The sequence below is a fragment of the Littorina saxatilis genome, linkage group LG17, assembly GCF_037325665.1.
Source record: "Littorina saxatilis isolate snail1 linkage group LG17, US_GU_Lsax_2.0, whole genome shotgun sequence".
Taxonomy (NCBI): Eukaryota; Metazoa; Mollusca; class Gastropoda; order Littorinimorpha; family Littorinidae; genus Littorina; species Littorina saxatilis.
In genome coordinates, this window is record NC_090261.1 from 31,998,669 (window position 1) to 32,022,112 (window position 23,444).

The 23,444-nt window shown below is 41.2% G+C and overlaps 2 protein-coding genes across 3 annotated transcripts in view; both read left to right on the forward strand.

Moving 5' to 3' along the window:
- The first annotated feature begins 6,693 nt into the window (after window positions 1-6,693).
- Window positions 6,694-11,630, forward strand: LOC138952176 (uncharacterized). The gene is made up of 2 exons (XM_070323775.1): window positions 6,694-7,291; window positions 8,778-11,630. The coding sequence occupies exon 2, from the start codon at window positions 9,119-9,121 to the stop codon at window positions 10,307-10,309; it is 1,191 nt and encodes a 396-aa protein (XP_070179876.1). The 5' UTR covers window positions 6,694-7,291; window positions 8,778-9,118; the 3' UTR covers window positions 10,310-11,630.
- Window positions 11,631-21,177: 9,547 nt separating this feature from the next.
- LOC138952220 (AT-rich interactive domain-containing protein 4B-like) overlaps window positions 21,178-23,444 on the forward strand; it is a 36,217-nt gene continuing 33,950 nt past the window's right edge. For both annotated transcript variants that reach the window (XM_070323821.1, XM_070323822.1), the window contains exons 1-3: window positions 21,178-21,340; window positions 22,212-22,322; window positions 22,633-22,701. In XM_070323821.1, coding sequence (XP_070179922.1) covers window positions 21,338-21,340; window positions 22,212-22,322; window positions 22,633-22,701 — 183 coding nt within the window. In that variant the 5' untranslated portion in view covers window positions 21,178-21,337. The remainder of the gene's footprint in view (window positions 21,341-22,211; window positions 22,323-22,632; window positions 22,702-23,444) is intronic.

Sequence of the window (23,444 nt, forward strand, 5' to 3'; positions counted from 1 at the left end):
AGCGGGTCACCTGACAAGAAGGTTCAGTTGCATTCGACTGCCGCGCCGCGAGCAGCTGACGTCATCGCTCTGGTTTGCTCTGATTGGTCAAATTTCCGTCGTTCTATGTCTGTGTCATAGAAATTAGAACACGCGCTATTCTTCTGCAAATAACGCTTCGCGATCATAGCACGACGCGGTGCGCCGTTTTGAGCATAAGTCAAATGTGGACAGGGTCGGCCGGGAGTGTCTGGACGGGCCTTAATTAAGGGACGTAATGCTGTATCTGCATGTTGGGCGCAAAGTAAGAATCCGGGGCAGAGTTGGAATAATCGGGATTTCCCGAAACCTCATTTGATTTCCAACAAAGCGCCGCATTTCCGGAAACGAGCTGCCTCGTTCTAGAAATGGCAACCCTTCGACTGGCACAAAAAAAGTATACCCTTTTCACAGGTCATGAATAAGGTATATGATTTTTCAGGTCTTATACAGGGGAAGTCTTGAATTGGGGGGTACACTGTGTAACAATTCTCTCAATGACACTCACTCAGCGCATGCAGCTAGCTAAGTTGCTGCTGTCTCGATCTATTTTGAACACAATGATTTTTTCTCTTCTCAGAGTAGAGTGTTAGTTTGTTACAACAGGCTGAAATCATCTTTAATTTGAATCAACATTTTGCAACAATCAATCACATCAATATAGCGCACAGACTGACTTGCACATTACGTTTCAACAGAGACATACATTAACCTATGTCTCTGGTTTCAAGAGCCTAGATTACCATGCAGTGACAAGAGCCTACTCAGTAAAGGGACGTAATGCTTTCTCTGCAGCCCAGAGAGACTGTGTGAGTTTACAGATCTCTGGTTTAATATACAATCAGTTAAGACTGAGTAAAAAATTATTACAATCGATAGTTACTAGTGAAAAGTTATATCGGAACACTCTTGTGTTTTTGTTGTTGTAAAATGTAAGATCTGAAACGTTAAAAATTAGGTAAAATTGGTGCGTTTTGGTCGTTGAACTGTGTTGTTACAGCCAGCCGAACTCGTTATCAAAAGTGTTTTGCTTTTCGTAATTCGGTTGGTTTGGTGCGTTATACAATGCATCTGCTTATTCAATACTAAGCATTGATCACTTTAAAACACAAGGATCATCATAGGCCATCATGACTTGTATCATTTTATATCGCATTCTAAGAAAGAGCAGAATTCTCACTATGCGCGCGGGCATTTCTAGAACTCGCGTAGCGCAAAGTTGGAATTCCTACAATGGCGGCCATTGTTGAAAAGTTCCAACAAAGCGCAGGTCATTTCCGGAAAAGCGCCGATGACGAGATGGGTCGCAACATGCAGCCCAAAGAGACTGTGTGAGTTTAATATATAATCAGTTAAGACTGAGTAAAAAGTTAATAAAATCGATAGTTACCAGTGAAAAGTAACATCGGAACACTCTTGTTGTGTTTTGGTTGTTGTAAAATGTAAGACATGATCTGAAACGTGAAAAATTACGTTAAATTGGTGCGTTTTGGTCGTCAGTTGAACTGTGTTGTTACAGCCCGCCGAAGTTATCAAAAGCGTTTTTGCTTTTCGTAATTCGGTTGGTTTGGTGCGTTATAAAAGGCATCTGCTTTTTCAAGACTAAGCATTGATCACTTTAAAACACAAGGATCATCATAGGCCATCATGACTTGCATCATTTTACATCGCATTCTAAGAAAGAGCAGAATTCTCACTATGCGCGCGGTACATTTCTAGAATTGCGTAACGCAAAGTTGGAATTCCTACAATGGCGGCCATTGTTGGAATTCCAACAAAGCGCAGGTCATTTCCGGAAAAGCGCCGATGACGAGATGGGTCGCAACACCCCCTTCCCAGATGGTCTCCCCGTTGAAAAGGTCCTTCCCGCCCCCTTTTTGACTGCGGCTCCGCAGTCCTACATCTTACTTTGGGTGTTTTATGGGTTTTTTCCCACTTTCATCTCCCACTTTCAACTTCTCAATATAAGTTTTCAGTATCGCGTTTGTAGTTTGCAATTTCAGCAAAGAAGCTGTCGTCCATCTTGACTGAATCAACTTTAAGTTTAGAACAAAGTGACGTCACTATCCGATGTTCCAAAGGCGTTGCGAAGCGGTCGAAGTCATGGACATGGTCCCCGAGTATAGATCTATGGGTCGAAGTTCATGTAATTGTTTCTTGACTCAATTTTCTCTCAGTGGACATCTGGCCACGTGATGATACAGTGTAATAACTAGCCCGAAATTGCTTTGAAAAAAGGGGGGGGGCCTTTTCGGGGGGGGGGGGAGACTATCTGGGATGCGAGGGGGGGGGGGGGGGCAAAATTGCTGTAGGGTGTCACGATCGGGTGACAGAGACCAGGAAAGCGTCACTCAGTGGAGTGCCTGTTCTTGGTCGGTTATGATAGAAAGCGCCTGTGCGTGATATTGGACACAGCAGAGTTTGCTGACAGTGCTCAACGAACACGGATGTTTTGAAACGCACGAGCTTCACAGTGCGGGTTTCTGCTATCATAGGGCTGACGGTTTTTTGCTGACAGCGCACACGGGATTTTCACGGATTGAGTTTCTCGTGTCTTTTTTCTGCTTGGGGAGGCAGAATTGTGTATAGCTGGACTGGTTTTGTGACAAGGTCAGTCACGTGTATTTTGGCTAGGTTGTCTGACAGAGACACGAGTACGGGGCACTTGACACCCAGCGGCAGAAGGGGAAGGATCTAATCCAGTTTCTAGAGTATGATGGTTTTTCACCGAATATTATATTCGGCACTCTAGGGGAACTTCCACTGCCACATGTTTTGCTGAGGACAAGTCGTCAACATTCCTTCGTCGGCGATGGCTTTCGCATAAGGATTCGACAAGGGGTTCTGGAGGTTTTTGGTCACTGTTGACGAACAGAGGCTGTTCCAGGGAGGAGGCGGACTTTGCTTCCATTGAGAGTTACAATCATAGGCTTTTGAGGTAATAAATCATTATTTAACGCTGTTGATGAGTCTGTGTTGTGGAATGAAATACTCTCTGTTGTTCTTTCCAGGTTAGCGCATAATTAACTCTCTGTGACGCTAAAATACTAATCTGTATATGGTTTTTGCAGATAGGGAGAGAAGGACGGAAAATGGCTGTTTTGTTGTTGTAAAAAGTCCGTTTTGTGCAGGCCCACGTGCTCGATGAGATATTTAAAGATGACATGTTTTAAGGTGGTGGGTGAGGGGTAGCTGACATGTTTAGTGCACCGATGCTTTCTGTTTGCAGCCTTCGATTCGATTCGTTCGATCCGATTCGTTCGTTTCGTGTTCCTGTAACATCTGCACGGCTGACTCTGGCGGGAACTGTTGAGGCTACGCTAACCAGGAGACCGGCTAACCAGGAGACCGGCTAACCAGCGGACCGGCTAACCAGCGAACCGGCTAACCAGGGGACCGGCTAACCAGCGAACCGACTAACCAGCATACCGGCTAAGCAGCAGCAGCAGAGATAAAGCTAAGTGCACCATGTCGTACGCACCCCGTTGACCACCGTTGTCTTTTCGTATCTATGATTTCATTGGAGTAGTGACAACGTGGGGTGTGTGACACCTGCATGAACTAGAGCTTTTGAACAGAACATTCTCATTTTGACTGTATTTACACGGGTTCAGCGTGTTACTATAATTTTCTATATACTACTGGCATTTTGTCAGTGACCACGGGTTTTTTACGTGTTGAGAACGTAAAAGGAACATATTTTGAGTGAAGGCTCGAGGGAGGTGGCGAGTTTATACATAAACAGGCGTCTGAAACTTATACTTTTGTTGACTCTATTTAATTGTATGACTGCGAGAGTGGATCGTGGTGTGGTTAGTTAATTAGTAGTAATTAACCGGTTCATAATCACCTTAAGTGATATATTGAAGCGTGACAAGGGGGGCCAATCGAAAACGAGGCTTGATCGGTAAAGGCGGACCTTTTTAGAGCTGAAAAAGTCCCCCGGGGACTAAACGGGATACTACACCGGCATAGCGGGCATGGTTGAGGGTGGAGACGAGTCTTTTAAAGGTCATTGTCTACATTTTTATACCGAAATCGCCATTTGACCATTAAAATGCAGAGTCTATTATCTACAAATATCAACACTGAATACACCCCCTTTCGATCAGGAAAGACGAAGCCAGTGAAGCCGTTTGAAAATTCATTGTAGTATTCCAGCGTAGTACTCATAGTAGGATATCCTTATTTGGAAAATGCCAAGCGCAAAACTCCTAGTCTCAAATCCCGTGCATTTTGTGCGTTTAAAAAAAAGCGTGGACAGCGCCGGCTCCAGTGTTAAACTGTTGCTTCACTTGTTTGGGCGTGGCTATAAGCATAGTGACATGAATTTGATTGGTCAGTATTTTTAGGCAAAGCACATGTTCTCAGCAAACAGAAAACAAAATATTGGAAGCGTGAGTCACGCTACCCAAAAATTAAATCTTTTTTTACATATATTTTTTTTTCTATAACTTTTTTCCCCATGGTTCATTCATCATCTGACATAACTTTTTAGCGAAATCTAACCATAAGATTATTGAAGACAAGTCGCGTAAGGCGAAAATACAACATTTAGTCAAGCTGTCGAACTCACAGAATGAAACTGAACGCAATGCAATTTTACCGTATACTCGTAGCATCGTAAGTCCACCGCTCGTGGCAAAGGCAGTGAAATTGACAAGAAGAGCGGGGTAGTAGTTGCGCTGAGAAGGATAGCACGCTTTTCTGTACCTCTCTTCGTTTTAACTTTCTGAGCGTGTTTTTAATCCAAACATATCATATCTATATGTTTTTGGAATCAGGAACCGACAAGGAATAAGATGAAAGTGTTTTTAAATTGATTTCGAAAATTTCATTTTGATCATAATTTTTATATTTTTAATTTTCAGAGCTTGTTTTTAATCCAAATATAACATATTTATATGTTTTTGGAATCAGAAAATGATGAAGAATAAGATGAATGCAAATTTGGATCGTTTTATAAAAACAATTTTTTTTTACAATTTTCAGATTTTTAATGACCAAAGTCATTAATTAATTTTTAAGCCACCAAGCTGAAATGCAATACCGAAGTCCGGCCTTCGTCGAAGATTACTTGGCCAAAATGTCAATCAATTTGCTTGAAAAATGAGGGTGTGACACTGCCGCCTCAACTTTTACAAAAAGCCGGATATGACGTCATCAAAGGTATTTATCGAAAAAATGAAAAAAACGTCTGGGGATATCATTCCCAGGAACTCTCATGTCAAATTTCATAAAGATCGGTCCAGTAGTTTGGTCTGAATCGCTCTACACACACACACGCACATACAGACACACACACACACACACACACACACACACACCACGACCCTCGTCTGGATTCCCCCTCTATGTTAAAACATTTAGTCAAAACTTGATTAAAATTAATGTAAAAAGCAAAGTGTAGACGACCACCTTTAACAAAGGGATCAGGCTCTAAAAGAGATATTTTTCAGTTTTATCTGTCTTTTTCCTTATCCTAAGCGGAGTAAGCCCCTGTGTTGGTCTTGCAATTATTCATAAAATAAACGTATACGAAGGAAACGTTCAATGCTGTTTGGTTTGTTGTTTATATTGTAAGCCCTACCTCTCCTAGCTATCCGGCGTATTCATCACTAGGCTGTGTGATCAGTAGTGAGTGCTGCCGGGTATGGTGACGAGACTGAGAGACTTAGAGAATAAAGAGAGAGAGAGAGAGAGAGAGAGAGAGAGAGAGAGAGAGAGAGAGAGAGAGAGAGAGAGAGAGATCAAATCAAATCAAATCAAATCAAATTTTATTTTACGAGGGTTGTGGCATAAGCAATATAAACGAGCTTCTTTTCAACCAGCCCTCGCCCAGAGAGGGACTATTCTAATCTTGAATACTTATATATATATATATATATATATATATATATATATATACATACGTAAAACAATTACAAAAGATAAGCAAGGCAGAAAAACTATTCACATGACTATATACACGTTGTAGGCTATACATACATTCTTGCGTTATGAAACACTGATGCTTTATGGACAGATATGATCAATATGAAAATAATCAGAACGAAGTCTTCCATCACTGTGACTTTTCGTAATTTGACATTAAATGTAATGAGGGGTGTTTTTTGAAAGTATTGAGACTTGTTGGGACTCGAACTGATTCCGGGAGAGAATTCCACAAAACGCTGCCAGAATAAGCTAAACTTGATTTAAAGAGATCTATCCGCGGAATGGGGACGTTGAATTTTCGGCTTGGTTTGGCTTTAAATTTTGTAATGAAAGCACTCGGTGCATGGCCGGAAAGGATTTTGTGAAGGAGCACAAGAGAGAGAGAGAGAGAGAGAGAGAGAGAGAGAGAGAGAGAGAGAGAGAGAGAGAGAGAGAGAGCAAGACTGATCTTTAATACATCAGACGAGACACTGAAATGAAAATGACAATTTTTCATTTGACGAGGGTAATATAGAATAAGCAGTCACGCCCGAAAGACTCGAGAGAGACTGACTGACAGACAGAGAGAGAACGTGACTGACAGAGACCGAGAAGTACACAGCGGAGATAAGCAAACAAGTTTTTGTATTATCTAGCCCTCGCCCATGAAAAGGACAATTCCAAACTACATGTTACTGATAAAACTCGCGAACAGTCTCACCTATCTGTATATATCCAGAACACTTTGTGTTACAATGTAAAACCTTATTGAGACTGAGGCCATGAGGACAAAGACTTCTTTTAACCATGCTGTTTTTTCCCGCCAAACTTACGTTATGCGCCTGTGGTCTCCCATCAGGGTTCACTAAAATTAGACTCTAGAGGACAAGCGCGTGTTACAATTTTGGCGCGTGTCTCGGATAAAGCAAGGCAGCACGATATTCATGACCGCCTGTGACCCGGATCTGCTGACTTGCCAGAACCTGTTTCAAGTGCCTGTGGCCCATGCAAGTTTGCGCGAAGTCAGCAAGGCGGTGTCAAGACCATCCGATACCTGCAACTATACAGTACTAACTAGATCGCGGCTACCTGCAAATACCATTGCATGACCGCACCATAAAACAGTCGAGGACTAATCATACTACGCTGAGATCAAGGTCCGGCCACCGTAGTGAAGGGGCCAGCGGTTAGTCAAGCAGTTACTCGTTTCGCGCGGTGGAAGAGAAGGCTAGCACGTGGCCCTGTCAGAGACCGGGCAAAGAGCCGCATAAAAAAACGACCGATCTGCAAGTTTCTGGAACTACCAGAGGCTGAAAAGTTACTTGCTTCAACTTCGGGCAGCTACTTGATCGAGCAGGTAACTGTTTGTTTTTCTTTGCATCATTAGGCTAATTGTATCTGTGGCCACGTGTTGTTGGTAAGCTCGTGCGCCGGTGGGTGTGTGTGAGGTGGTTAGGTTGCCGTATGGTCCCGTTGTGGTTTTGTTTTCAAGTTTTTGGTAGTTTTTTTAAGAGGTAGAATAAAGTAATTTCATCACAAATTGTTTTTGATCTGGTTTTTGTTTGTTGCTAAGGTTTATTTTGCGTGCGAATCAGTGGTGAAATTTGATAGCCCAGCAAGCCAACATACACGTGGTAGAACTTTAGCATGGCGGATTGGCGAAGATTACCCGGCTTTCGGCGCGTGATAGCTATGTTTTGCTGTTTCTTTGCATGGCTTGATTTGTCCAAAAAACATTTTTACTCGGAACTAGTTATCTCAAAAATGCTGTCTGCTGGGAAAATGGTGCCATCAATGATCATGTGTCAAAACTAAGTTTACTAAACTAAAGGGACACAACTCTTCCATTGTACAACCCCAGGCAGGGATAGGAGAAGGGTGCAGCCTAGCCTGTCGGGGGTTGGATCTGGATTGCGGGGTATGGGAGGACGAGGAGAAAGGGAAATTAACTATTTTGTTTCGCATTTGTGTTCTTTTCATGAAGTTTATAGTGCGAAACACCAGTTTATTAGGAAATTTGTTTCAAGCATTAATTTGATTAAACTTTTTTTCTTTTTGAAGTACCAAATGGGTGGTGTTCTTGTTGATACAGTGTATTATGCAGTTTTCTCAAGCATGCTTATTGAACACTAGATGAATACCCGCTTCGCCGGGAAGAAGTAGAGCCGAATACCCGGCTTTGCCGGGTGTACGAGCCGGCGCATTGTACGCGATTGACGCCACACAAAGGAAGGGAGATAAACGCGCAAAACACTGGAGAAGATAAGGAAGAGTTACTGGGAATGGATGTACAGAAAAACCAAAATCGGTTGAGCGCTGCGCGCTGAGAGCACGTGTTGAAAATTTTCATCGGCCAGATTGTGTCCGGGGTCTACCTGAATATGCCCACCAAATTTGAAGCAGATCCATCGAAAACTTTGGCCGTGCATCGCGAAGTGACACAGACAGACACACACAAGTCGTATATATATATATAGATATAGATATCCAAAGAAAGAAAGTGTCAGTAGTGTAGTTGTGTTTGTTTTTTGTGCATTCCCTATAATGACCATTCACTAATGGTTGAAAAGTTTTACTACAGTACTAAATATATTTTGTTTCTCCAACCCTCCCCCCTGACAAATGACTGAAGGAGGGTGGGGGAAAGAGTTTGTTTTTATTTATTTATTTTTTTATATAGAACATTAAAATCACTTAGTTTAGAAGTTGTTGGTTTTTTAGTTCTTTTTTACGCAAGTGACGGGTGGGGGTTGAGTGTGAAAAAAGTATGGTTAAAGTAACAAGAACCCCATGGTAGATGACTGTGACAAACTGAAACTAATGTCCGTTATTTCTATCCACAGGCGAATACCTTGCCGTCCTATTCCTGTTCCATGACGACGGGCAATCACACCAGCAACCTCCAAAGGAATTTTCAGCTTCACTGCAAGCACTGTCTCCATCTTCATAGACTGTAGTTCCCTGGCCTTCATCTCAAATTGTATTGTGACATCAACAGATGGTGTCATTACACAGAATTTTTTCTTCATTCTGTCATGTGGTTCACTAGACCCATCACCAAAGAATTTGTCATCCATTAGTTCATAAACCAACCACCTTCGCTATCTTGAGAGACAGGGAAAAAACATTGACATCTCAGGGATCGTCTTTGTCACAAAAATTTTACAGTGTAATTAAACAAACAATGGAAAACAAGGGTGAAACTGGCATGAGCCAAAATTATTCTGTGCGACAGCCCAAAGTTAAATCTAAAAGACGGCGAGGAAGGTCACACAAAAAGGCAAACAACAGAGCAACGTCTGCAAAAGAAATGTCACCACAACAGCCTGCAGAAACGCATCCCACGTTGTCGAGTGATAATGACAATAAGCGAGCATCAACAAGCAAGCATAACATTTTGTCAGAGTTGTCCCCAAATTTGCTTCGAGATAGCTCAAATGTGCATAAATTTGACAGATGCAACAAAAAATCCTCAGGTCATATACAGAGCTCAGGTGATACTCTGGTTTCTTCTGTAATGGATAAGTCTTCCGACACAGTTTCCTCCAGCACTGAAGTATCTAATCCCCCATTGATGAACTCTGGTATTGTACTACAAAACACTGTGATAACTGCTGAGGAAGATAATTTTAGTCCCATGAAGTCCTCAAGCAGAGGTGATGGATCACCAAAGAAGGTCAACATCGAACCATCTCCACCATCTGATGATTTATGTCCCAGTATTAGTGCCTCTACGTTGGAAAGTTCTTCTCATGCTGATGGCACTGCCCAACCAAAGCCAGAGTCGTCAAGTTTAGTCTCTGGACCTCACCCTGTATCTTCCCTTGACCCTGCACCTCTTGCCGGTGACAACACATCTGAATTATGCGCTTCAGAAAGAGGTGCATTGCCTTCAGCTAAGTCAGTGTCATTGTCATCCAAGCCAGCTCAGGATCAGTCAGATTCTTTGCTGCCTTCAACTGACCGCAAGTTGCAGCTCCATCAGCTGAAAACATCCCCTGCAGACACCCACCGAGATGACATCAAGGATGAATCTGCTAAGTACAAGCATCACAAGCAACGCCTGGCAAAAATGAGAACTCTTCGTCAGCTCATCAGTGACACTTCCGAGAAAACAGCTGGAGCTTGGGAGGAGATTAAGGCAATGAAGCAAACGGTGCAGACAGCTATCACACAAGACGATGTTAGAACTGCAATCAGAGATAAGATGCGTATCAATGTTCTGAAGGGTACGATCAAAGAAGCACAGTCCAACCAGCAGAAGTTTTACGAGGTGTACAAAATGCTGCGTGAAGAAGTCATCTCTAGTCAGTGGCACCAGAACAACCCCAGAGCCATAACAAGCAGTTCTTCCCGAGATGTTGGCAGAGTGTAAAGCATTCTGCATGAGGAAACGGTACTTGCAAATGATGTCAAGTTGACTCCGTTTTTTTGGCATTTGTCATGATCACTAACTTTGCTGGAAAAATTAACAATGCTGGTGTGTGTGTGTGTTTATGCTGGTACATGTAACATGTGCGTGTGTGGGTGTGTTTAGCTACACAGTACTTCATAGTATTTCAGCTTCTTATGCTTGGATAACTTAGAGATTATTAAACATTTCTGCTCCACTCAAAGTGGGATATGATTACTAGCAACTAAAAAATAGAGTATGTGCTAACTTGTGCTTCAAAATTAATTAGAGAAAGTTATGCTGTTGTGAAAAATGTGTGCTTTGAACTTGCACCTTGCATTTTGAGTCTTCCTTCTGTATCTTTACACTTATAGTGAGTGCTAATCTATGCAAGCACCTAATACCGTTACGGTACCTATGCATCAAAACTAATGAGCAGAAGTGATTCTGTTCTGCAAAATGTTTGTTTTTAGCTTGGACCTTGCAATTTGAGTCTTCCTACTGTATGATTACAGTGTGTGCTGACCTATGCATTACCCACCGCGGGTTAGGGAGAAGAATTTACCCGATGCTCCCCAGCATGTCGTAAGAGGCGACTAACGGATTCTGTTTCTCTTTAGAATATAGTCAATTTTTGTAAAGATTTTAGTCAAGCAGTATGTAAGAAATGTTAAGTCCTTTGTACTGGAAAATTGCATTCTCCCAGTAAGGTAATACATTGTACTACGTTGCAAGCCCCTGGAGCAAATTTTTGATTAATGCTTTTGTGAACAAGAAACGATTGACAAGTGGCTCTATCCCATCTCCCCCCTTTCCCCGTCGCGACATAACCTTCGTGGTTGAAAACGACGTTAATCACCAAATAAAGAAAGAAAGAATTTACCCGATGCTCCCCAGCATGTCGTAAGAGGCGTCTTGTATAGGATATAGTCAATTTTTGTAAAGATTTTAGTCAAGCAGTATGTAAGAAATGTTAAGTCCTTTGTACTGGAAACTTGCATTCTCCCAGTAAGGTAATACATTGTACTACGTTGCAAACCCCTGGAGCACATTATTAATTAGTGCTTTTGTGAACAAGAAACAATTGACAAGTGGCTCTATCCCATCTCCCCCCTTTCCCCGTTGCGATATAACCTTCGTGGTTCTTTCTTTATTTGGTGTTTAACGTCGTTTTCAACCATTCAAGGTTATATCGCGACGGAGGGAAGGGGGGGAGATGGGATAGAGCCACTTGTCAATTGTTTCTTGTTCACAAAAGCACTAATCAAAAAATTGCTCCAGGGGCTTGCAACGTAGTACAATATATTACCTTACTGGGAGAACGCAAGTTTCCAGTACAAAGGACTTAACATTTCTTACATACTGCTTGACTAAAATCTTTACAAACATTGACTATATTCTATACAAGAAACACTTAACAAGAGTAAAAGGAGAAACAGAATCCGTTAGTCGCCTCTTATGACATGCTGGGGAGCACCGGGTAAATTCTTCATCCTAACCCGCGGGGTGGTTGAAAACGACGTTAAACACCAAATAAAGAAAGACCTATGGCTATGCATTGTACCTATGCATCAAAAGTTATGCTTTCGTTAAACATGCATGCTTTGAACTTCAACATTGCATTTTGAATCTTTCAATTGTATTATTACACTTAGTGTTTTAACCAATGCATATTCCCGCAGTGGGGCACTGCGGTTATGAAATTAAAGGCCCCTCCTGTTTTTGGAACCGCAGGAGCTTTCTAGTTTGCTGTCAGGTAGATTTTTGGTTCCTCTTTCCTGTCATGCTCTCTTTTTCTTCATGAATTCTTTTCTTTTTTCTGCCTTCTTGCTCATCCACCTGTATTTTTTCCAAAAATCTCTTCTCTTGCCGCTTGTCTCGCGATTCATGTATAGTTTAATGTGTTAGTGTTCTGATGTAAGTCCAGCAGTAGATAGGTTAAGCCTATTTTAACATACTGGAAACTGGTAATCTTCCAGTAGGTATTAATTTAGTTTTACTAAAGCCTGCTGGGACACAAGTAATGGGTTAGTGCATTTGTAAACAGGAATCGCTCGACAAGTGGCCCCCTTCATCCCCCCCTTCCTCGTCCTGATATGGCTCTGCGTAGTCGGCTGGACGTTAAGCAACAAATAAACAAACAAACAAACAAACCAATGCATATATATTGTACCTTATTTCTGAAGCAATGAACGAATGTGATGCTGTTATGAAAAATATGTGCTTGTAACTTCTGAATGATTTTGAGGCGTAGCGCATACCCTGTAAATAAGAATTTGCATGTATTTACCCTTCTAGGAAACTTGACCTCGATGAGTTGCAATAATTTGACCTGAAAGTTTCCTTTGTGTGTTTTGAGTTGGAACATTTGTGTGATGTGTATGCAAGTTTACACCATTTTTACATACAATGTCATTGATGATGGATTATGAATGTTAATTGTTATTTATTACTGCAAGTGCAACATTTTCTTGCATGAAATATAAAAGTATTCAGAGTTAAATAAATAATTCTTTGCCCAAGTTCATGTCTCTTGTGTGTATTCCTATTTTTCTGCTGTATCTTTTTTACATTTAGTCAAGTTTTAACTAAATGTTTTAACATAGAGTGGGAATCGAGACGAGGGTCGTGGTGTATGTGTGTGTGTCTGTCTGTGCGTGTGTGTGTGTAGAGCGATTCAGACCAAACTACTGGACCGATCTTTATGAAATTTGACAGAGTTTCTGGGAATATCCCCGGACGTTTTTTTTTCTTTCATTTTTTGATGTCATATCCGGCTTTTTGTAAAAGTTGAGGCGGCACCGTCACACCCACATTTTTCAATCAAATTGATTGACATTTTTGTAAAGCAATCTTTGACGAAGGCCGGACTTCGTTATTGCATTTCAGCTTGGTGGCTTAAAAAAATTAATTAATGATGGTCATTAAAACTCTGAAAATTGTAATAATTTTTTTTATATAAAACGATCTAAATTTACATTCATCTTATTCTACATCATTTCCTGATTCCAAAAACATATAAATATGTTATATTTGGATTAAAAACAAGCTCTGAAAATTAAAAATATAAAAATTATGATCAAAATTAAATTTCAGAAATCGATTTAAAAACAATTTCATCTTATTCCTTGTCGGTTCCTCATTCCAAAAACATATAGATATATGTTTGGATTAAAAACACGCTCAAAAAGTTAAAACGAAGAGAGGTACAGAAAAGCGTGCTATGCAGCACAGCGAAACCACTACCGCGCTGAAGAGGGTCGTCAGTTTCACTCTGTTTTGCACCAGCGGCGGACTACGGTCATTGTTAAAAAATGCAGTGCGTTCAGTTTCATTTTGCGAGTTCCACAGCTTGACAATGTAGTAATTTCGCCTTACGCGACTTGTTAAAGTATGACTTGACTCTGTGCGCATGTGTTTGTGTGTGTGTTAGCTTTCAACGTCAACTGCAACAATTACGAGCATAACCAGTGTCATTTCAAACCCTGATTTTATTTAAACAATTTCTCTTGAACGATACCTTCCTTTCCATCGAAACAATCATATCATAACACACGTAGATCCACCAATGCTTGACTTGGAATAGGAGCATTTTTCCAGTCAGACACATACCAAGGCTCTACAGCCTGGGCTGGCTGCTAACTTTGCAAAGCGGGAATTTGTTCCTGAATTTTGCATTTGATACCAATACCAATGTCAATCTGCCCAATTAATTCAGCAAATTCATTCCCACTGCACAGGAAGCAGCCAGGCTGCTGGTTTTTGATATGTATCCAATTCTAAGGATGCTGTTATCCTTTGTAAATAGCCTGTGCAAACCTGGGCCAGTGCACATGGTCGCTTTAAGAGAAGGGATGTATGTAACTTTAAGCTCAGGGTCTGAGTGAACAAACTACTCAAAACTACTTCTGCATTCACAAAGCTCATGCAATGGCAAAAATGCACTCGCAAAACTACTTATACACTTGCACTCACAACACTCACAATTGACTTCTATACTCAGAAAACTATTTCTGCACTCACAAAACTACTTCTGCATTCTCAAGACTAATTCTGCATTCATAAAAGTAATTCTGCACTCACCAAACTATTTTCGCATTCACATACCTGCTTCTGCACTCACAAAATTAATTCTGCATTCATGAAACTACTTCTGCGCTCTCAAAACTATTTCCACATTCACAGAACTACTCTTGCACTCAATAAATAACTTCTTCAATGACAAAAATACTTCTGCACTCATAAAACTATTCCTGCACACATTGACGACAGAAACCAGATCATCAAACCCCAAGCTACAGGATGGCCTTGAACATGAGGACTCGCCCATGACAGCTTAGAACCAATTTGCTGGCACTAACATCTAATGAATAACTTCTTCAATGACTAAAATACTTCTGCACTCATAAAACTTCTTCTGCACATCCTGCTACAGGATGGCCTTGCACGTGAGGACTCACCCATGACAGCTGAGAACCAATTTACTGGCACTAACATCTAATAAATAACTTCTTCAATGACAAAAATACTTCTGCACTCATAGTCATAACACTACTTCTGCACACATTGATGACAGAAACCAGTTCATCAAACCCCAAGCTACAGGATGGCCTTGAACATGAGGACTCACCCATGACAGCTTAGAACCAATTTACAGTGGTACCTGCGATGAAAGGACACCCTTGGGACCAGCCAAAAGTGTCCCTACATTGCAGGTGGCCTTTTATGAGGTATGTTTTGGTAAAGATAATAGACAAAGGGACGACAGAAGATGTCCTTTAAAGGGAGGTGTCCTCTCATCAGTTTGGACACAGCTGGACGACCTTGATTTTGCTGATGATCTGGCTCTTCTCTCTCACACCCAACAACAGATGCAGGAAAAGACCGGCATTGTTGCGGACAACTCAGCTAGCCTGGGCCTCCACATCAACAGAGGGAAGAGCAAGGTGTTCAAGACAAATGCACCTAACAACACACCCATCACAGTCGAAGGCAGTGCGCTGGAAGAGGTGGACAGCTTCACCTATCTCGGCAGCATCTTGGACAAGCAGGGAGGAACGGACGCAGACGTCAAAACCCGCATCGGCAAGGCCAGAGCAGCATTCCATCAGCTGAAGAAGATCTGGGGATCCAGCGAAGTCAGTATCACTACAAAGATCAGGGTTTTCAATACCATCGTGAAGCCGATCCTACTATACGGAGCCGAGACCTGGAGAACCACCGTCACCACCATGAAGAAAATCCAGGTCTTCACCAATACCTGCCTCAGGAAGATCCTCAAGATTTGCTGGCCAGAAAAAATCAGCAACGAAGACCTGTGGCTGAGAACCAGACAGCAGCCCGTCGAGGAGGACATCCTACAGAGACGCTGGCGGTGGATAGGCCACACCCTTCGCAAACCTGCTTCAAACATCACAAGGCAAGCCCTCACGTGGAACCCTCAAGGCAAGAGAAAGAGAGGGCGACCCAGGAACACATGGCGCCGAGATTTGGACGCAGACGCAAAGCACATGGGAAAGACGTGGGGAATGCTGGAAAGACTCGCCCAAAACAGAGATGCATGGAGGGAGCTGATTGGCGGCCTATACCCCAGACGGGGTCACAGGCGTAGGCAGGCAGGCAGGCAGTCCTCTCATCAGAGGGGCTTAACATCGCAGGTACCACTGTACTGGCACTTACATCTTTTTCTGTTTCGCAGCATTCTGAAGAGTGGCATTTGTTTGCAGACATTCAATGATTTATCCTTGCAATACCAAGCTATACCTGAACAATCAATGTGTGGTCAATCATTATAAGTACACTAAGGACAGTGTCAACATAATACCACTTCATTGAAGTAAACGCCAAGCAGCAAAATGGCTTTCAAAAAGGACCCATCCTTGACAAATTACTTGCAATAACAAAACATGAGTCTGTCATAAAGTGATATCTGACATTGAGAGTGAATCCTTGCAAAGTTGTTTCAAACTCATTAAATTAACAATCCTTGTGAAATATCTGTCCACAAACACCTCTATTAAAATGATCCGACCACACACACTCAATTGTTTCCAGTGACAAGGACAAAATACTTTCTCAATTTATGGTACATGCTGGTTTTTACACTTTGTCAAGTTTTGACTAAATGTTTTAACATAAACAGGGGAATCGAGACGAGGGTGTGGTGTATGTGTGTGTGTGTGTGTGTGTAGCGATTCAGAGAAAACTACTGGACCGATCTTCATGAAACTTTACATGAGAGTTCCTGAGTATGATATCCACACACGTTTTTTTGTATTTTGATAAATGTCTTTGATGACGTCATATCCGGCTTTCTGTGAAAGTTAACACCCTCATATTTCAATCAATATCATTGAAATTTTGGTCAAGCAATCTTCGATGAAGGCCGGACTATGGGATTGCATTTCAGCTTGGAAGCTTAAAAATCAGTTAATTAGTTTGCTCATTAAAGTTGTCATTAAAATCGAATTTTCAGAAGCAGATTAAACAAGTCGCATAAGGCGAAATTACTACATTTAGTCAAGCTGTGGAACTCACAGAATGAAACTGAACGCACTGCATTTTTTCACAAAGACCGTAGTCCGCCGCTAGTGCAAAAGGCAGTGAAAGTGACGAGCCTGTTTAACGCGGTAGCGGTTGCGCTGTGCTGCATAGCACGCTTTACTGTACCTCTCTTCGTTTTAACTTTCTGAGCGTGTTTTTAATCCAAACATATCATATCTATATGTTTTTGGAATCAGGAACCGACAAGGAATAAGATGAAATTGTTTTTAAAACGATTTCGGAAATTTAATTTTAATCATAATTTTTATATTTTTAATTTTCAGAGCTTGTTTTTATTCCGAATATAACATATTTATATGTTTTTGGAATCAGAACATGATGAAGAATAAAATAAAAGTAATTTTGGATCGTTTTATAAAAAAATAATTTTAATTACAATTTTCAAATTTTTAATGACCAAAGTCATTAATTAATTTTTAAGCCTACATGCTGAAATGCAATACCGAAGTGTAGTCCGGCCTTTGTCGAAGATTGCTTTGCCAAAATGTCAATCAATTTGATTGAAAAATGAAGGTGTGACAGTGCCGCCTCAACTTTTACAAAAAGCCGGATATGATGTCATAGAAGACATTTATCGAAAAAATGAAAAAACCATCTGGGGATATCATACTCAGGAACTCTCATGTAAAATGTCATAAAGATCGGTCCAGTAGTTTACTCTGAATCGCTCTACACACACACACGCACACACAGACACCACGACCCTCGTCTTGATTCCCCCTCTATCAGTCTATGTTAAAACATTTAGTCAAAACTTGACTAAATGTAAAAATGATTGCACTGTATTCCTCATCTTCTCCTGAATTCAAAAATATAGGGATATGTCATGTTTACTCTAAAAATGTGCTCAGAATGAAAGAAAATAGGTTCAGTAAGTACTACGGACGCGTGCTTCGCAGAGGCGAGCGTGACCCGTCTCGATCTTCGTTGTGGTTAGCCGAGACTATCTGAATGTAATCTCGGCGATGACTAGTTTGTGGTGTTGATCTTGACTAAATGTTTTTATATTGCTTCACACGACTTTTTTAAGTCTTAAAGTCAGTTAACATATTTACATGTACTTCATTGCTTGACGAGATTTAGGACTTGTAACTCTCATGCCTTTTGGAACAAGATGACATTTTGCCAAAGCATGCCCTGTGGCACAAGGTTTCAATACTTTTTTTCACCAAGGTGCCCAGCTCTTCATTGGCAAGAAGTCATGCGAGTTGTGTCGCCTAGATGCTGTCAGCAAAAGTATACTTTTCTTTCTGTGAGGCAAAAATAGGGGAGGTCAGGTGATGGAATCCTTCTGGTCCGCCTGTGCAAAACAAAACCAGATCATCAAATCCCTTGAAGAAAAAAAACGGGCACAGGCTCAAAACTGCTTCTGCACTCACTGATGACAGAAACCAGATCATCAAACCCCAAGCTGCAGGATGGCCTTGAACATGAGGACTCACCCATGACAGCTTAGAACCAATTTACTGGCATTAACATCTTCTTCTGTTTTCTCAGCATCCCAATGAAAGTGCAATTTGTTACGACGCCTAAGTATAACGAAACCAAATGGTCATATCCGTTGAACAAAACAAGCACAGGCTCAAAACTTCAGCACTCACAACACTACAGTCTACTTCTGCATTAAAAAAAACTGCGATAATCAAATGCCAAGCTGCAGGATGGTCTTGCACATGAAGACTCGCCCATGACAGCTTAGAACCAATTTACTGGCATTAGCATTCTCTCTCTATTTTACAGTATTCTGGAAGAGAACGTCATAAGTCTGCCATGTGAACAACACTTTATGCAATTTGAAGTTCCAACCAAAGTATATGTTTCTGTGCATACCTCGGGATGCTTGTTTTGAAGACAAGTATTGCAGTTAACTTGAAGGCAGATGCACAAGAGAAATGGGGCTTCCATAGCAGTTTGAACTGCAAAATTAAGAAAGTAACCAAATAAACCATCATCAACCACATTATGATTCAAAAACAACAACCCATACCCCAAACTAAAAAAGGCAAAGTTGCACATTCTATTATCACTATCTCTCATAAAACTGTATATGAATCAAGGAGTGAATCAAAGTGAACCCACAACCTCCTGGCCCGCAGCCCGATTCCCTAACCACTGTGCTATGGGGTCCAGTTCATCCCTCCACTTGGTCATATACCAAGGAGGAACCACCTGGGAGCTCTCTGTGCAAAATGGGAACTTGTTATGAATTACTTTCATACAAGCCACTTAAGGCTTTTTAAGAAATGAATTCATCACACTTCACAGTCAGGGTGTTGATTTATATATATAATATATATATATATCTTGACAGGTAGGAAGAAGTAAGGTCAAAAAAGAAATGTCAGTTTCCCCAAGACCATGACAAAGCCAAAAAGGTAGGTAACAATTTGTTCCCCTTTTTTTCTTATATTCTCTTTTACTCAGATGCATGTTGCTTTTTATTGGTTAGAACTCTTCAGGTGTCAGAGCAGAGTAGCTTTCCTTGTTAACCGGGTGAAGTCTGCCTAATATAGATTGGTAACTTTTTGTAAAAAAATTTTTGAAGGGTCAAATTAAATATTCTAGGTTCGGGCAGAGAAAAAAAGGGTCGAACAGAGAACTACTGTTCACTGTCCACTCCCCACCAACACCTACAGGCTAAAAATCTCTTCTGCAGACAAGGGCAGATCTGTGCCACTGACTCCTAAAGCATGAAGTACATACATCCTCACGGCACAAAACACTTACAGTTGCAACTGCAAGGACCCGTTACATATTAACTGACAAGATATAATGGACTTGAGGAATAAGCTGTCAGGGCCCAACAGAGTCCATGCAGACGTTGCCACTGTTGCAGGGCTGTCCACGTAGTGCAGCAACTGGAAAAGAGAAAAAGAAGAAATATATCACAAAGACAAGCAACAGACAAAACCATAAACCAGACACTGTTAGTGTTACTAGTGTCTCTGCACAAAGATTACATGTGTTCCTAAATACAGTCAGTGACTGCTGATGCACTTACTCTTCTTAGTTCTGTGCTTCTAAATGAATCCAGTATATGTCTAGAATTCTATAGAAACGATTAGGAGGCAGGAAATGTGGAGGAGGGTTAAAGAATCTCAAAATGACAAGAAAGCAAGTGTGTAAATCAGGAAAAGTACCATTCCTATTAGTACATTGTATTATTTATAGTACAAGTTCAGTGGATGTTACATGCCTTTGAATACAGGCATCTGGTGACTATGAACTGTAATTGGTCATTAAAGAGCAAAACAAACAAAAACAGAACGGCTAGATCCATCACTTGCCAATAAAGTCAAACTGACCTCTTGTCCTTTTGGTTTGTGAACAACCCTGTATGTGTATCAATTGACAAGTTTTTGTCTGTAATGTTCCATTCCATTTTTGTGCATAAGCCCTCAACCTATTCTGGTTAATTGTATCAACGATTTCCTGGAAATCTTTAATTCAATTTTAACAGCTAAAGAGAAAGAAATTGAAATTATGGGGTATGGGAAAAGCAGTTTCACTGCCTGCAATGAACAAGCTGCTAATCTAACTGACAATCTTACTAAGGTCACAAACTAAAAAAAATCATTTTAAACACAAAACAGGGTCTACTTTAGTAGTTAATATGAACTCCCGCTTTTGATTTTGCCTCCGTCCAGCACTGACTGCTAGAGAAGCAGCCATGACTCTGAGGCCGGGGTTTTGAGACTGGAAGTAGGTTACCCACTTACTAATTAGTTACTTGCTATTTTAATGTAATGCTTAAATTTGAGGCCAACTTCATTGAGATCTGCTAAATCGAATGTAATCTATGTTGAAGTATGAAGATCGTTCACATTATCAATATAAGCTTCAGCGTTCTGGGTTGGGAGGGGGAGTGGTAGCTTTTTGTTCAGCTACTGCTTGGCAATACCTTTCCTGCCAGTGCACTTGCGAGGTCAACACAACCATGTGTACTTTTCGTGTCAGAAACGTGTACACCATATCCCAGCAGCACCGCCTGGTGGTAAATCAATCCAAGACCCGGATGTTGACGAAAAAATACTACCCTTTACCTTTCTAAACATTAAACTGAAGCAATGCAATGCAATGTTCCAATTTAAACGCACGGGAAACATGCACGACACAGTAGTCGACTTAAAGAATGATCGTTTTAGATGGGCTGTATCGAAACAGACTTACAAATCCACATACACTGGAAGAATTTTGGCTAACACATCACAGAAAGTCAAGTCAACGACGCGCATGCGAAAGGCGCAATCTATTGTCCACGTGACCAGTCAGCCAATGAGACATCGGCATGCTCCGCACAAGTTGTTGTTTCGGTGAAGGTGTACATTGTGGATAGTGTATAGAATTGTTGATCAAAAGATTCCCTGAAAAGGGTCGATCATACGTCAACAAAGCTTGACGTTGATCTGACATATACAGGGGATAGCTGGAGGAAGAAATCTTGCAATGGTACGTATTTTGTTCACCAATATTATCTTTGGTCTCATGAGGATGTTGCAGCCGTCCCACACACAGCCATGCCGAAAGACAGAAGCTGAATCAGTGAATGTGTTTTCGTCTTTGTTGTTTGAGCCGTCTTTTGTATTCTCCAGCATGTTCATAGGGAACCCTTTACACAGGTGGAGGGTTATTAGTTTCGTATTGTTAACTTGATCAATAACATTACATGTGTGCTTTCCATCTTTTATTGTGGAGTCCCAAGAGAATGGAACGATCTTTGGCAGACGCCATATATCACGAAAGCAGCTGATCGTACCAAGACCCGCCAACCTTCAGCCATCTCAGCACTCGATTTGCCCTTTTTCGCTTCGTATGGGACAACTTCTGTGTTTTATCAGTGTTATCCATATTCCCTGTTCATGATTGTGCTTTGTGCTGACTTAAGTAAATGGTGTACGAAGAACGTAATGATCTGGGCAGATTGTCACTTTCCATTTCTACTTCAAGGTAACAAAATGGTGGTGGGTCAGGAGGAGTAGTCTGGTCGTGGGAGGGGTAGCTGCGCGCCGGCCCTGTGACTGTGCTGCAGAAATGATTGAGCTCGTCTAGGGATCTCTGTTCTGTGGTTAATGTCTGCAAACCTAAGTATTCTTCTGTTCTCATGGATTTTGAAGCATGTTCTCAGAGTCCCTTTGATTTCAGCATAAATCACACCTGCAGTTAACTCACACTCACAGAACTGCACTGTAAAACTAAGAGTTTTGACAAATTGTTTTGATAAAGAGTATTAAAACAGTTTTCTGTGGTGACCATTTTAAGGATATTTTTTGACTGCTTGTACTTTGCTTGACGATTTTTTTCTTCTGTGTATGTGCTTCAGGATAAATTTGTGCCAGCCTTTTTGCCCATTGGGACGGAAGTGAGCGCAAAGTACAGAGGTGCATTTTGTGAGGCTAAGGTCAAGAAGGCGCTCAAGCGCGTGGTTATGAAGGTAAGTGAACATTTAGTTTGCATACATATTTTAAGTTGTCACTATTAGTATTATGGTATAAAGGGTGAGCATAATGCTGCTCACTCAGAATCGACTATGCTTACTGTACTCGCTTGAAATATATTTTTGGTTATATGCAGACTTTCATAAACGTATGCATGTGGCTGTGGTTTGGCTATTTTTGGCAAAACTTGAGTAGAGAATGGTGTTGAATCTCTTCATAATTTGATTTCTATTAAATCCATCCACACATTTTTACATCCTGACCTGTATTATTTTTTCTCATTTCATGATTACTTGGTGTTTACAGGTTGCTGTAAAAGAATCGCAGCAGTCCCTGATGATTGCGGATGAGCATTTAGTCACAGGGGTAATGAAGGTAAAGACCAGAATATCTTTCGTTTTGATTGTTTCCTATTTCGTCTTCGGTTGGAATCTTGCGTTATTGTATAAACAAGGTTTTGGGATATTCAGGGTGAGATCTGGACCCCCTGGGTTATTTATTTCCTTGAAACTCATTCTTCCTTGAATGGATTGCCTGTTTACGTCACAGGCTAGTGGCGGTGCGGCTGCTACTTCACGACAGAGTTTCATGCAAGGCAGAGAAATGAAGCAGATATTTTCTAGTAGTTGGTAGATCTAAAGTTGTAAGCCTTGTGCCAATCAACTGATCAAGGATATTGATCAGTGCCCTTATGGACAAAGGTTGCTTTGCATTATCATGGACGGGGTGGAGGAATGCAAAATGGGTGCACTAAACTTAATCAGAGTGAGAGTGGCTCGGGAGCCGGATCCTGGGGGCTCAAGCACCGGCAGTCACCAGTATCTCACAAAATCGACTTTCCTATTTTTCACCCATCAGTTATGTTGCCTTCATAGCTCAGTCGGTAGTAAAGTGTGCTAGAGACCGTGAGGTCGCCGGTTCGAGCCTTACCATGGTCGGTCCATTTTTTTTCTGTAATAAAAATGATTATCTGTTTAACTGACTTAACACTATTGTGACTAGCATTGCCACGGCGTTAACGTCTTGCCTGCCCAAGCTTGCCACCAAGAAACTTAAAAGAAACAGTAACTGTAAAGAAATCTGTTTAGCAAGCTTGAATTAAGTCCAATCACCACCAA